Source organism: Trypanosoma melophagium (assembly GCF_022059095.1).
Source record: "Trypanosoma melophagium isolate St. Kilda chromosome Unknown ctg8segment0, whole genome shotgun sequence".
In the NCBI taxonomy this organism is placed as follows: Eukaryota; Euglenozoa; class Kinetoplastea; order Trypanosomatida; family Trypanosomatidae; genus Trypanosoma; species Trypanosoma melophagium.
Genome location: NW_027125192.1, coordinates 118,847 through 132,693, shown reverse-complemented (window position 1 = coordinate 132,693; position 13,847 = coordinate 118,847). Strand labels below are relative to the sequence as shown.

The 13,847-nt window shown below is 37.2% G+C and overlaps 10 protein-coding genes across 10 annotated transcripts; all 10 read left to right on the top strand.

The window, feature by feature from the left end:
* Window positions 1-896: 896 nt before the first annotated feature.
* LSM04_008002 (uncharacterized protein) lies at window positions 897-1,382 on the top strand (the record flags this gene model as incomplete). The annotated part of the gene is made up of 1 exon (XM_067333181.1): window positions 897-1,382. The coding sequence occupies one exon, from the start codon at window positions 897-899 to the stop codon at window positions 1,380-1,382; it is 486 nt and encodes a 161-aa protein (XP_067186153.1).
* A 347-nt stretch (window positions 1,383-1,729) lies between these two features.
* On the top strand, window positions 1,730-2,785 carry LSM04_009407 (WD40 repeat; the record flags this gene model as incomplete). Its single annotated transcript, XM_067333180.1, has 1 exon — window positions 1,730-2,785. The coding sequence occupies one exon, from the start codon at window positions 1,730-1,732 to the stop codon at window positions 2,783-2,785; it is 1,056 nt and encodes a 351-aa protein (XP_067186169.1).
* Window positions 2,786-3,003: 218 nt separating this feature from the next.
* LSM04_007379 (uncharacterized protein) lies at window positions 3,004-3,678 on the top strand (the record flags this gene model as incomplete). Its single annotated transcript, XM_067333179.1, has 1 exon — window positions 3,004-3,678. The coding sequence occupies one exon, from the start codon at window positions 3,004-3,006 to the stop codon at window positions 3,676-3,678; it is 675 nt and encodes a 224-aa protein (XP_067186138.1).
* Window positions 3,679-3,881: 203 nt separating this feature from the next.
* Window positions 3,882-4,175, top strand: LSM04_007493 (Mitochondrial pyruvate carrier; the record flags this gene model as incomplete). The annotated part of the gene is made up of 1 exon (XM_067333178.1): window positions 3,882-4,175. The coding sequence occupies one exon, from the start codon at window positions 3,882-3,884 to the stop codon at window positions 4,173-4,175; it is 294 nt and encodes a 97-aa protein (XP_067186142.1).
* A 407-nt stretch (window positions 4,176-4,582) lies between these two features.
* Window positions 4,583-5,430, top strand: LSM04_003617 (uncharacterized protein; the record flags this gene model as incomplete). The annotated part of the gene is made up of 2 exons (XM_067333177.1): window positions 4,583-5,146; window positions 5,383-5,430. 2 exons carry the CDS (start codon window positions 4,583-4,585, stop codon window positions 5,428-5,430), a joined length of 612 nt encoding a protein of 203 aa, XP_067186071.1.
* Window positions 5,431-5,871: 441 nt separating this feature from the next.
* Window positions 5,872-7,818, top strand: LSM04_009371 (uncharacterized protein; the record flags this gene model as incomplete). Its single annotated transcript, XM_067333176.1, has 1 exon — window positions 5,872-7,818. The coding sequence occupies one exon, from the start codon at window positions 5,872-5,874 to the stop codon at window positions 7,816-7,818; it is 1,947 nt and encodes a 648-aa protein (XP_067186168.1).
* A 411-nt stretch (window positions 7,819-8,229) lies between these two features.
* On the top strand, window positions 8,230-9,078 carry LSM04_004571 (uncharacterized protein; the record flags this gene model as incomplete). The annotated part of the gene is made up of 1 exon (XM_067333174.1): window positions 8,230-9,078. One exon carries the CDS (start codon window positions 8,230-8,232, stop codon window positions 9,076-9,078), a length of 849 nt encoding a protein of 282 aa, XP_067186087.1.
* A 366-nt stretch (window positions 9,079-9,444) lies between these two features.
* LSM04_006516 (uncharacterized protein) lies at window positions 9,445-9,834 on the top strand (the record flags this gene model as incomplete). The annotated part of the gene is made up of 1 exon (XM_067333173.1): window positions 9,445-9,834. One exon carries the CDS (start codon window positions 9,445-9,447, stop codon window positions 9,832-9,834), a length of 390 nt encoding a protein of 129 aa, XP_067186125.1.
* Window positions 9,835-10,085: 251 nt separating this feature from the next.
* On the top strand, window positions 10,086-10,625 carry LSM04_000617 (SRP-independent targeting protein 2/TMEM208; the record flags this gene model as incomplete). The annotated part of the gene is made up of 1 exon (XM_067333172.1): window positions 10,086-10,625. One exon carries the CDS (start codon window positions 10,086-10,088, stop codon window positions 10,623-10,625), a length of 540 nt encoding a protein of 179 aa, XP_067186006.1.
* Window positions 10,626-11,520: 895 nt separating this feature from the next.
* On the top strand, window positions 11,521-13,674 carry LSM04_003137 (uncharacterized protein; the record flags this gene model as incomplete). The annotated part of the gene is made up of 1 exon (XM_067333171.1): window positions 11,521-13,674. One exon carries the CDS (start codon window positions 11,521-11,523, stop codon window positions 13,672-13,674), a length of 2,154 nt encoding a protein of 717 aa, XP_067186058.1.
* Window positions 13,675-13,847: the final 173 nt, after the last annotated feature.

Below are 13,847 nucleotides of genomic sequence, written 5' to 3'. Positions count from 1 at the left end.
TATGACGCTTCTGCTGTCATTGTGAAATGTTTCGCTTTTTTTTTGTTGAATTTGAGATATTGAAGACCTTGTAATTAGCGAAGTGGTAGTAGCAAATTTAGTCTTCCATTTATGCTCTTGTTCACCTTTTTTTTTTCACAGAAAAGGGAATTTGGCCGTCATCAACGCGAGGTGTTATTTTTTTTTTTTGCCTCTTAACCTTTAGCGAGGAGGTTGGTGTTTTGGAACTGTTAGAAGACGGGGACATTTCCCTCCTTTATGAAAAGGAAAAGAAACGCTTCGTTTTTTTTTCTTTTGTTTAGATTGTGGTGATGTTTTGAGCAGTTGATAGAATATATATTTATATATATTGGAGGGAAATGAGGAGAAATAAAGTTTTTATCGGTTTGTATGGCGTTGCAATGGTTTCTCTTGAGCTGCGCGATGTTGGAGTTTTGCTTGTGATTTGGGGTTTCCTACCGGCAGAGGCTCAGTAAATGTGATCGATATTAAAGGTACTTTCTTGGTTGCGTTACAAAAAAAAAAAATGAAGGTGAATTGCGGTTAAACCCTTTCTAGTTTTTTTATTCTTTCCAATGGGTTTGAAAAGTGTTTGAGATCTTCCTTGCTCACGAGAAATTATACAGTGATAAAAATAATAATAAGGTAAAATATTATCCATTACCTCGTATTTTCTAATTATTATTATTATTATTATTATTATTATTATTATTATTATTATTATTATTATTATTCTGATGTTTGTACTTGGTTATGCGTTTCCGCGTAACTTTCTGTGATTTATATACGTATATATATTTTTTTAAAAGATGCATTGTTTTTTGAATTTTTTGTTTTATTTTTGAATTCTTTTTTTCTTTCCTTTTTCTTATTGGTAACGATAAGATTTTAAAAAAATGCCAGAATCCAAGACCACTGTTGTTAACTTTTTGACTCAGGCGTGTTGTGGCGCTATAATGGCTGTTCATCGCATGGGCAATGTGGACCAGGACATGTACAAAGACAACCTCGTAGCACTACTAGCTCGTTACCTCAATAACTGCTGGAATTCTCTCCTCCGAGAGGATGATGATTTTGTACTTGATTGCTTTGCTGCTACAGGTCATGATCACCCTTCTTGTGTTATGAAGAAAATTTTTGCACTTGGAACGGCTGTACTTCCAGATAAACCGCCTCTGGAATTAGCAAATTGTGATCCTGAAGTTCAAACAGACCTTGATGCTGCTAGAGTGCTTATATCAAACTTCTTACAACGCGTCTTGTTGGAAAAATGGAGTGATGATATTTGGGATCATGAATGTGAAAGCTTGTCACTGAGTGAGGAGAGGGCCTCTTGGACTCGACATGGGTGCCCAACGGATGATTTCTTTGTTCTTTCTTGAGAGGTGATTGTCTAAGTTTCATTCAAGATTCATGTGGATTTATATTAATGTTTACTGTAATTATCTGTTTATTTGTTTTTTTTTTCTCATCGTATGTCTTTCACTTTGTTGTTCTTTTTTTTTCTAAAGCGTAGGATTAGTAGGGGGAAAAAAATTAATTTACTGATTGGTCACCACTTTTCCAAGTTGCATTGTTGGTATGTCTTGTATTTCTATGGTTTCTTAGAAAAAAAAAATTGGCCTTTTCTCTTCTTATGTCTTCTTTTGTATTTTCTTTTTTCTTTTGGTAAAAGGAAGAAAGAAAGAAAGAAAGAAAGGAAGAAAAAAGAACAGGATAAGGTAATAGTATGAATACGTTTAATTCTTATCAATATACTACTAGTACTATTCATGATTTGACAGGAACTCCAAATGATTGCGTGAGTTCTGTTCGTTTTTCGTCTTCTGGATGTCCGTACGTGCTTCTTGGAGTGACATCATGGGATAAAAGTTGCCGTATATGGCAAGTAACTCATGATGCTGATGGGGCGAATGTTCGTACACAACCGATGAGTCTTGCAGAAAGTGATGCACCAATTTTAGATTTTTCTTTTTCAAATGATGGAAGAGTTTTTTGGGGAGGATGTAATAAAACGGCGACTATGTGGAATTTGGTAACAAATCAGAAGGTAGTTGTGGCATCACATGATCTTCCTATAAGTTGTATAACTCATGTTAACTCTGGTGCTGGATTAGAAATGTTAATTACTGGAAGTTGGGATGGTAAGTTGAGATTTTGGGATTTACGTCAACAACGACCAGCTAAAGAAGAGAACTTGGTTGAACCTATCTTTGCATTGGATGCACAAAGAACTTTTCCTATGGCTGCTTGTGTTACAGGAAGAAAGATTCATGTTTTTGATCTTCAAAATTTGGTAAAAACGACTGAAGTTAAACCACCAGCTTTGGTGAAATTTAATTTGAGATGTGTTGCCTGTTCACCTCAGCATGATGGAGTTGCAGTTGGAAGTTCGGAAGGAAGAGTTTCATTTGTTCCTTTTCAACAAGAACCAGGTTGCACTTTTAAAGCTCATATAACTATTGAAGATAATGTTCAATTCATGCATCAAACAAATTTTTGTGTTATAAATCCTCGAGCCCCTCATATTCTTACTGGTGGTGGTGATGGTCGTCTTGCCTTTTGGGATTATAAAAAACGTTCTAGTATAGGTCATATTGATTGTGATCCAAAGATAGAAAATCGAAATAAATCAATTTCTGCGGGAGATGTTAGTGCCGATGGTACACTTGTTGCGTTTGCTCGTAGCTACGATTGGGCAATGGGTAAAGGAGGTTGTATTCCAGGTGAGTCTCACACAATTCACATTCGTTCAGCCTATTATAAACCTACTGGGGTGAGATAAGATGGGTTTATGTGTTTGTGTGCATTTTTTTTTATTTTTCTTTCTTTTCCATATTGATAGAATAAAAATAGTAGCTTTGCTACATGTGAAAAATAAGAAAATTATTTTTTTTTTCGTTTTTTTCTTCTGTTCTTTCCTGATGGATCATAGGCTTTAGTAAAAAAATTTTTTTTGCTTTCCTTTCTTATTTTTCTTCTTATCAAGGGAGTCGAGTGACCATGGATCAAGTTGTAAAAAAGACCAGTAGAAATTATGTTTATGGATATGATTTGTATAGTAAATTTGTTCATAAATATACTGGAGTAACCGATATAAAAACCGTCAAATCTGCAGTAATTAATAATCTACATGATTACCTTGAGTATTTGGAGGTTTTTGAAGCCGAATCTAAATTGGATAAAAGGAAAATTTTAAATTATATTTTCGTAATATATTCTGTTATTATTGCAGTAGGTTTGTATATTGGAAAAGAGGTTCTTGAAACGCATGGTTGGGTGACTTATTTGCTTATTTCTATTTGTTTTTTTTTCTTTGGTATTGCTTGCTTCTGGGATTATGCGCACAACCCAGAAAGTATTGTATTTGCAGGTATTATTTCCCCTTCGCCTAATGGTGAAGGATGCAAGAAGGAGTGTTTTCGCGTATTAAGAGGGAGGAGAGTTTGTGTTCGTGTTGAAGAGGTTCCCAGGTCAGCAAAACTGAGCATAGAGGTCCAGCTTGTTGGACCTCCTCGTTTGTTCTCTGCACCGCAAGTTTATTTTTCTTTCTCCAAAGAGGTGCCGTATGGTAAATATTTTAGCAAGGATGGTTTCTTTTACCCTCCCTCGCTCATAGAAGATATGGACATGCTCCTTGGGGCACTAAAGACAACAATTACGAGGAAGAAACAATGAAATTTTATTCTCATCTTTTTGTGATGATGACCATCTAAATTGAATTAAAAAAATGAGAATATTGTTTTCTTTTATGATTTTATTCTGAATTGGAAATGTTGTGGAAATATTAAGGGGAAAAAAAAAAAAAAAAAATGGCGTCTTTTTTTTACTTTTTTGGAAGGAATTTCTCAACTTAAAAGGATTTATAAGATAAAGTTACAATGGTTTCTGTAAATGCTGTTCGCTATCTTGGATATTTTGGAGCCGCCGTAAATTGGCTTATACCCATTGCTGGTATTGTGAACTTCCCTACTCGGAAACCAAGCGACATAGATCCAGTACTGACATCTCTTCTCGCTTCTTATAGCGCTATATTTCTGCGATGGTCAATAGCCATTTCGCCAGCCAACTATCCGTTGTGCTTCTGCCATCTGACAAATACTACAGTACAGGCTGCGACACTTTGTCGTTATGCCTACGGCAGGATGAATGCCAAGACAATTCAAAGGGAATAGTTTTCCCTTTTTTTTGCTTTTGGGGATATGTGAATTTCTCCACGAGGCTCGTAAATGTTCGGCATCCAAAATGTATCATTTGTATATGAAACCTGTACAACGAAACTTTCCTCCTTCCCTCCAACCCACAGAAAAGGAAAAAAAAATAGGCATAATAAAAGTAGGGGAGCACATTATTAGTGTGCGACAAAAAAAAAAACGAATGGTAAAAATTAATCATACATCCAGGTGTTATTTTTTGTTTTTGTTTTTCTTGAGCAAAATAGAAGAGATTGGAAGGAAAAAATAAAAAAAAAACTCCCTTTTCTCCACTAATGTTTACACAGCATGTAGGTATTTTTTCCTCTTTGTTTTTTCGTTGATTGTTATTCTTTATTGTGTTTTTTTTTTTTTCAGAAGGAAGCTTTATGAGTGACGTTCAACAATTACGTTCCCGAAGACGTTACCGGGCATTATTGCGAGAGACACATGATTTGGAACAACGTGGGCAGAAAGATGAAACAGTTATTCTTGAACTTCAAAAGCTAGAGCACGAATATCCATTCTTGAAAGAGATTCGGGGACCGGAGAAAGAAATATCCTCTATGAGTTTTAATAATACAATGTCTGAGGGTAAAGAGAAACAATCATGTGATAATGCTTCGCAGTCAAATTTGATAGCAAGTAATTCACCAGCTCCTGTAGGAGATATTTCCGTTGGGTTATCTATGGCTTCACAACCTCTCTCATATGATGACTCTAAGCAAAGAAGTAGTGATGTTCAAAAAAATGATAGACAGGAAATTGGTCGATCATTAAGACTTGGTGTCGGTTTTGTTTTCTGTACCCTAAGTATATGGAATGAGGCACATTTACCATCATCACTAAGTATTTCTTCATATTTAATGATTTTAGCTTCAACGATTGGGAGTGCTATTTTTCATATTCACGGAGTTGATCCGTATGCAATGTTGGGAAGGTTAATTTCACCCGTTTTGTTTACTGCCCTTATCCATCTTTGCACTCTTATTTCTGTTCATTTGAAGACTCCAGGAAGAATATCAAAGACATTTCTTCTTCTTTATTTCGTTTTTGACTTCCTACCATCTCTGGTGTTTGTATTCGTTGTGTACATCTTGGCATGTATGTGTATAAATTATGTCTGCCATTCTCTTTGAAACTGAAGGGGAGCGTGAAATTCGCAGGATTCCTTATTTCTTGATCCTAGGATGAGGAAAAACTTTTTCGGGCTCGTGAAATACAACGACGGGTTTAATTTTATTCGTGTATAGTTATACAATTATTACTCTGAGTTTACCGTATATATATATATATATATATATATATATATATATATATATATCTAATATGATTGGTATGATTTCCATTGTCTATTTGTCCTACAGAGAGAGATAGTTTGTGAGTGTGTAAGTGAACCTATTTGTCCTACAGAGAGAGATAGTTTGTGAGTGTGTAAGTGAACCGTGAATTTTCGTGCTGTGGACTCTATATATATATATATAATTTTTTTTTTCGCCTTCTTGGATCTCGAAGAAATAACTCTTGGGTATTTTTGTTTTCCTTTTATTTTACGTTCCCTTTTCCTTTTCCTTGCGAAGGTGACGAGGAGAAAAAAGGGCAAATTAGACTTCAGAAAAAGAAAAGAAAAGTGGAGGATTGGGGGAAGTTGGGAGCAAGGTGGAGAACCATTTTACAAATGGCTTTTGTAGAGATGCTTCTCCGTCTACCCACGGATGAGGTTCAATCATATCCTGCTCTTATCACGAATGAAGATGTCTCACTTCTTCTTCGTGAGATGGAGACAGTTCTTCGGAAGTGTCTTTACGCTATTCGGTACAAGTTAGTAACTCCGTTTTCTATTTTTCTTAAACTCTTGCTGCAACCAACGGTTTCTGATGGCGAACGGGTGGCACAGGCACTGTTAACACCTGCTGAAGAGGGACATTGCATAGATGTATTGGTCAAGGTATGTGATACACTTCTCAAACCAGAGAAACATTCCTTTCGCTCTGAGATTGATATGGAAAATTTCTTTGAATTCATACAACTACTATGTGGTTCTTCAACGTTAAAGGAACCATTAGGGGCGGTGTTAATGCCATGTTTATTGAATTTTTTTTGTAGTGCTTCAGAGAGTGAAGATGACTATCGTCAACCTCGTGCTAGTGCAAGTGTTCTCATTACTCTTATCCGTGGTTCAAAAGCTAATAAAAATCGAATGAGTGTTGAATGTGGTCGCATTGGAGGGGCTTTAACAAAATCTAACGACATTTTTTTTCAAATGCAGTGTGTTGAACTTATATTTCGACTCTATACACATAATCGCACCGTATTGGGGACATCATCATTATCAGAGTTCTTTAAAAGGGGAATTGCAGAGCTTCCTAACGATGCAAATCTCTTAACGAGAATACAATCTCTCCTTGATATTTATAATATGGAGTATAACGCATCAGGTATACTTCAGTTTCCAGCTCTTCTTATTGAAGCTGGAAAAAAGGAAGTTTGCGGTCATACAAATATGTATTTTTCTCCGCTAATTCTTGTCATAATGATTCCTGGTCATTCTGGTGATAATATTACCATTCCTTATGAGCATATTCGTTCCGTTCGATTATCAAAGGAGCGAAAACTTGGTCTTCGATTGCATGTAATCCCAGAAAGACTATCTAGTGTTTTGAGTCTTGATGCGGGCAAAGATACATTGATGGTTTCATTAACACAATCTACCTTCAGTACTATTCGATCTTCTGGAATCAATGAGTGGATTGCTGAAAGAAAACGTCGTGTACCTATTTCCCGTATTCGTCAACGGGATGAAACACTGTTAACATCATCAACAACAGCAACAAGAACAAAAAGAACAAAAACAACAAGTGAAGCGGTAACAGCAGGAACAGAGTTAGCATCTCATTTACAAAAGAACCACGTCAAGAGTGATGATGTGTCTAATAGAGAAGGAAGTCATGCGGTTTCATTAGCCGTTACAGATACGGCTTCAGCGCCTCTTTCAACTGTTAGAGGTGTTAATACGAACCACAATGGTAACCATAAACAGAAACAACAGGAACAGCAGAAAGTACAAGAAGTCTGCTCTAGAGATATTTTAACAGAGAAATTGGAGAATGCACAAGCTCCAATGGTGGAAGGAGATGCAATTCGTCAACTGCATGAAGCCGCCTCACAGAAAGTGGCCCGAATGCGACAGGAGTATCAAGGAGAACTTCAATGCGCCGTTGATTTTATGCAAGAAGAATTAGAAAAGATGCGTCGTATTAATGCACGTGAACGTGATGACTTTGAAGCTTCTGTTCGTGAAGATTTAACATCTATACGACGCACAGAAGCCCAAGTAAAGGAACGGGCTGCAGAATGTGTACAATCTCTAAACCAGGAATTAACGGAAGTTCAAGCATTGGGTGAGTTACTTAAGAGTGAAATAGATAAAGTTCGAGAGAATCTTGCTAACGTGTTACAACGATCCGAATCCGTGGAGCAGGAGTCGCTTGTTCGAGTTAAGGCGCTAGTAGATAGTGAGATGAAATCTATGGAGGGAACTTTACTGCAATTAATATCATCTACAAATCCAATTGCCTTTTTGACGAACTACTTCTCACGAAAAATTGAGAGTGGTCGTGTATAGTGACTCCAAGAAGGAAACAAAAAAAAAAAAAATGGAGGAGGAATTGATTACAAATAAAGAAAATTGAACAGAGTTGAGAAATAAAGAAAGAAACAAGAAAAGAAGGTGAAGACGAGTGAAAGACTATAGAGATTATGACCGTGTGCATGCGGCAGAATTAGATCATATATTGAAAGAAAAACAAGAATAAATATTATTTATAAACTTAATATCTTGGAGTAAGATTGGTGTTTACAGGAGTGCCTTGAGATGTTTTTTTTTTTTTTTAATTACCCCTCTTAAGTACCTCACTCAAACGGTGTTACTTGTTATTATTATTATTATTATTATTATTATTATTATTATTATTATTATTATTATTTATGATTTCTGAAATAACAAAGGAAAGGTATCAGTAGTAACTGCAGTCCAATGTCAAGTCTGCAGGGAACCATACGCCGCTTAGAGCGGTTGCATGAAACGTGTGGAGGGGTTAAAAGTGTTTCCGCACACACGGCGACATCTGTGAAGATGAATGAAGAAGTGGAAGAAGTGGATACTAGTCAAATGACAGCCTACGAGAAGGGTCAATATCGTATTGCGTGTTTTATGAAACGTGTGCGAGATAGCATCGCCCATATGGAAACAAAAGGAGATTCCATGAACATAACACAACGTGGAGAGGTTTCTAATTCTATTCGACGTGATATTAGTAATATGAAGAAGGAAGTTGTCATATTGAATCGTATCGCCATGAAAGAGGGAAGACGAGAAGATTATAATCAACTTATGATACATGTTAATAAAACAGAACAACTTCAACGTGAACGCTTTGGTGGACCATTAGTAGATAATGATGTTAATATAGGAAGTAATAGTGGGTTTGGTGTTTCAGCTGTCACTGTATTTACCCATGATGACAGTTCACAGGGATCTACTGAGCCTCTCTTGTCTGCTCGTGATGATGAGGAATTTGCAGTTTTTTTTGAACAAACCAAAAAACGGGATATAGAGATTGATCAGTCATTAGACCGTATTGGGGCAGGTTTAACACGTCTAAATGAGAATGCAATGTTGCTGAACGCAGAGCTTTCAACACAACAGAGACTTCTTAATGAGACAGAGACAAAAGTTGATGACGTTCATGGTAAATTGGTATCCATGAATTCACGTCTACGAAAAACACTAAAGCAAATGGATAAGGATAGGGTTGCTATTTATATCGTTTGCTGTATTCTTCTCTTGGGAATTATAGGGGGTATTTACTCTGTTGCTTCCTAAAAAAAAAAAGAGGGGAAATACGTACAGCAATATATAAGTTTTGAGGGGATTTTTATCGTTTTTTTTTTTTTTGAGGTTTAGTGATGACTAAAGTTGTGGTGACAGGGATCCTGTTCTTTCTTGGTGCAGTAAGAAAGGTCCTGTAAAGGTGGTGTGTTATTCAGTTACCTGTAGAAAATTTTCGGTTTTTATTTTTTAAAATTTGAATAAATATGATGCGTAAAGTGTCTTTTTTAAAGACCGTTTACACACTTTGCAAAAATGTGAGTTGTGTTGAAAGTTTTATTGCTAAACTTTTTCATCTCACTAGGGTTTAACTCTTTATTGGAATAATATATATATATATATATAGAATAAACATAGACGATGCAAAGTCGATTATCGTTTTGCTGTCCTTTGTTGACAGCCTCAGTTTCTCTTCGCACTTCACGGCGGTTTTTCTATGATAAGATTCGTGAAAAACGTGAGCGAAGCGATGATGGCCCTGGTGATATGTTTTATGAGTTTCCCAAAAATCCATCCGCAAATCGTGTGCCTGAGGAATTTCACACAATAAACGCCGATGCTGTTGGGGCTGCAGAGAACTTACAACGTTGTTTTCTTTTGGCCTTTGTTATAGTGGTTCCTATAGTCATATTTGGTAAATTTGTAGATCCTTTCAATGATGGTTATCACCGTCCGGAGGGCTACGGTACACACGGATATGGAGTTCGACATATTGGGGAGGGGAAAAAGTGGGAGATCGAACCAAAATAACTACAGCCGCAGTTACATTTGTGTAGTATTCGCTATAATACTGATCAGTGAACAGGTGGGGGAAGAAAGAGGCTTTTTTTTCTTTTTATCTGTTTTCCTTTTATTTTTTCTTAATGGAACTTGTACTTCTCTGTAGGGTGTGAGAATACACTTTATTACATGTGTCTCTTGCTTTTTTTTTTAGGCCCCCCTTTTTTTTTAAATTTCTTATAGTCATTACATTAGATTAGGTCCTCAACATTGTAGTAATCATGGCGAAGGATACAGCAAAGAAGAATATGCGTAAAAATGAAACGCGGATGCGGGTCTTCACGTTGTTTACATTGTCTGTAAATGTAATATCAATTATTTTCCTAATGTACTCCCGTGGTGGTCTACCGAGTTTGGGTGATCTGCTGGGTTTAGTTTTCTGGGCCGGACAAGAGTATGTGGCACTTTCCCTATTAAAACGTGTGGCTACGCCACTCTACAGCCCTACGGGGGATTTGTTGGAGTGTGCGGATGTCTCTAATCCAGCCGAGTTGGGTGTATATTCTTTTGCGCAGGATGTATTATGGGTGTGTTGGGTGGTGCAGCTTCTCTGTTATTTGTTTCACTGGGCCTTTGTGGTATTTTACCTGCCTGTTCCCGCCACGGCCATGTATAAGGCATGGCAGTTGGTTGGTCCACTTATTATGCAGCGTTTTTATCCTGCAGATGCGGGAAATGCAAAAACAGATGGAATGCCGCGAACTCGAGCGGAACGAAGAAGACAGGAATTACTGCAGCGCAAGAAGAAACAAGTGGGATGAGAGAGAGATTTATACTCAGAGAGAGAGAGAGAGAGAGAGAGACAGGGAGAGACAGGGAGATATATCACAGGTTTACGTACATGGAAGAAGGGAGTGATATATATATATAAAGGAGAGAGAGAGAGGAAAGGTACATGGAGAATATGACAAGGAAGTATATAAAAGAAAAGAAAAAAGAAAGATTCATGAGTGTTGAGAGAAGGACTTGCTCAAGAGGGGTTATACCCATCCTTTTTTTTTCTTTGGGATGGGTTTTGCTGTAGTGAATGAACCACCAAACGGAATGGGAGACTTCTCCCTCTTCATTTTCATCATCACTATATTTTTTTGTTTTTTTTTTTCTATTTTTGTCTTCTTGTTATTTTTACTTTTCTGTCTTTCCTTTTCAGGAAATACCTCTTCGTACGCACATCACAAAAATGATAGAAATTGCTTGATGTCCCCCCTTGTTTTTCCTTAAATGTAATCATTAAGTTAACATTTGTTGTTTAATTGTTTGTTTCCCTATTATTTTTGCCTTCTTTTTCTTCTTATTGTTTGTTTGCTTTCTTTTTTTTTCTTAGTGTTTGTATTTATCTCTGTACCTGAGAGAGATCCCTTCAACACTACAAGTAGGGTGAGATCGTCTTAGTAACTATCTTCTGTACTCTGTGCTGAGTTTAGCTGTACACAGAGTGGATTAGCACCAAGTATCCACTATTTCATTTCTATCAGCCTGATTTCTTTTGTTTTTTTCTTTTCACTCTATATTTTTTTTGTTTTGTCTGTTTTTTTCTTTCTTTTTTTTTCTGAGTTTCATCATCATCATCTCTTTCGTGCACTCCAGATATATATATACATACATATATATATATATATATATATATCTATTGGGTGTGTGTGTGTGTGACTATAAATGGGTGGAACACAGACAAAAGAGGCCGTGGAGTACTTTACGGGTGTCGCCCGCGGCGATACGCCCCCAGATGAGAAGAATTTCATGGAACATTTAGTGCGATATAAAAAAAACATCTGCTCTGGTGCAGAACACTACAGAACGGCACTACCGGCGCTACGTGAGTTAATTCCATCATGTGTGAAGACAGAACGGGTGCGATGGATACTGCGTGTGTGTCTACAGCAGTTGGAACATGCCTCTAGTAATTACAGTCAGGCACCAAGTGAGGCATTTCTGGCATTACTGCATATTACGGAGTTTATCATACGATATGCGAATTATGTTTCACACGGGGAAACCGCAGAACTACTACGTATGATGATCGGAGATGATGTGAATAGTAACGAACTCGCCTATAATGGACAAGGTACATTAACAGAGGCACACAAGCTATGTAATGCACTTATGGAGTATTGTGTAACGGTACCACTTAATACCATAACGGTAGAGGCACACAATGAAGTAATATCGTTACTTCTCTCTATGACTTCCTCTGCGTTATATCATCCTACGACATTTGATGAGAAATATATGGATGCCTTTACTGAGATGATGATGGGATTTGACGGTATAGCCCCGTTTTTGTCCACCTTATTAAGACGTGTAGTGGATTGGGGTGCTGGTCGGCTTCCCTCGCAGCCATTGTTGTACCGCGGGGGTTCTCAGCCATCGTTTCGAAATTTCTATAATGTCTTTGGTGGAGCTCGTGGGAATAATTCGATAAGTTGTGGGGAAAACTTAGGACGACATTCTGGAGAATTATTGTCAGTTCTTATTGCCCACCAAAAGGGGAATGGACGAAACCCAGCTTTAGAGTATATAAAGGGAATTCAAGACGGGGAACAGGTGCAGTTTAAACCACTACTAATGGCTTTAACAAGTCGATTACAGGTATGTCCATCACTTTGTATTGTTTTGTATGCTTTAGTATATGATCACCCAACATTTTTGCACACTGTTATGACATCTTTTCCCAAGGAACTTTTGGATTTAATACAAGAAGTACTTCACCTGAGTTACGCCGTGTTAACAGAGACAGGGTATACTACTACTACATCTACCACTACTTCTTCAGTGGAAAGTTGTAATGTTTCTATCCCTGAGGATGAGTTATCACCAGAGACTATTCTGCGCATTACGAAGGATATGACATTATTTTCAAATCCATTTATTAGCTTCATGACTAGTACATTGGTGTTACTCTTTACACAAGATCAGGTGCTAAACAAATATATGAGTGATACCATGGTTGATCCTCGATTTAAAATAGATCGTTACTTGGGAAAATTACCGATTACTTCTATTTGTATTATAGTTTTAGTTCACGGTATTGTGAGGGCAATGAATGAAAAAAATGAACCATTAGCGGCTGTTTTTCTTCCAAGTTTATCCAATTTTGCACCTTTTATTCATGATATAGATCCCTACACTTCTCAGCAGTTACTACGACTGCTTTTAATGACACAACGCAAATTACGACGCTCGGCAGAACTTGCAGGATCAAACAATACAAATAGAAATGATGGCATAAATGGTATACCCAAAGATAATGATAATGAAAGTAAGGAAGTCGCCGTGGCACATATGTTTGCTCGTCAATTATCAGCTCTAGTAGAGGCTTTAGAAGGGATGCTTCAAGGGGAGGATCGACACAACGACTCCCTGGTATATGAGTTACTGTATAATAGAGCCAAACTAGAGGAAGGCGTGGTAGCAGATAACCCTAACCCACTTATCGCCAAGGCAAGAAAGACTGTACAACCTTTACTACGGATTATTGATTTCTACGAAACAGAGCTTGCGAGTGTTACGTCAACGGATTCACACAAAGATATTCTCTCCATTATTCGTCGAGCTACAGAGGAACGAAGTGGAACCACTTCCTCACTTCCACAACAACAACAACAACAGAATACTTCAGGTTTAACAACAAAGTCTGTTGGACAAGCCATGTGGAAGGCGAAGGAGATTCTATTTGTATATGAGGAGTCTGCGCATAGTTACGATTTCTTCGGTCCATTTGTGTGGGCAACAATGTTGGGGGATGCGGCATATCCGGGTGGTGTGTTGTGGGCAGTAGACACCACTGAACTGGATATGTTTCCACGGTAAAGGGAATAATGAAATGACTGTACATACATAGATACATACATACTTGCAGGTATAGGTGTATGTGTTTATGTGTCTCTCTTTCTCTGTTTGTGTGTGCGTGTGTTTAAGTGGGTACGTGAAACAAAGAAAAAACAAAAAAAAAAGAGAAAAATAAAAAAAAAATAAATATACAA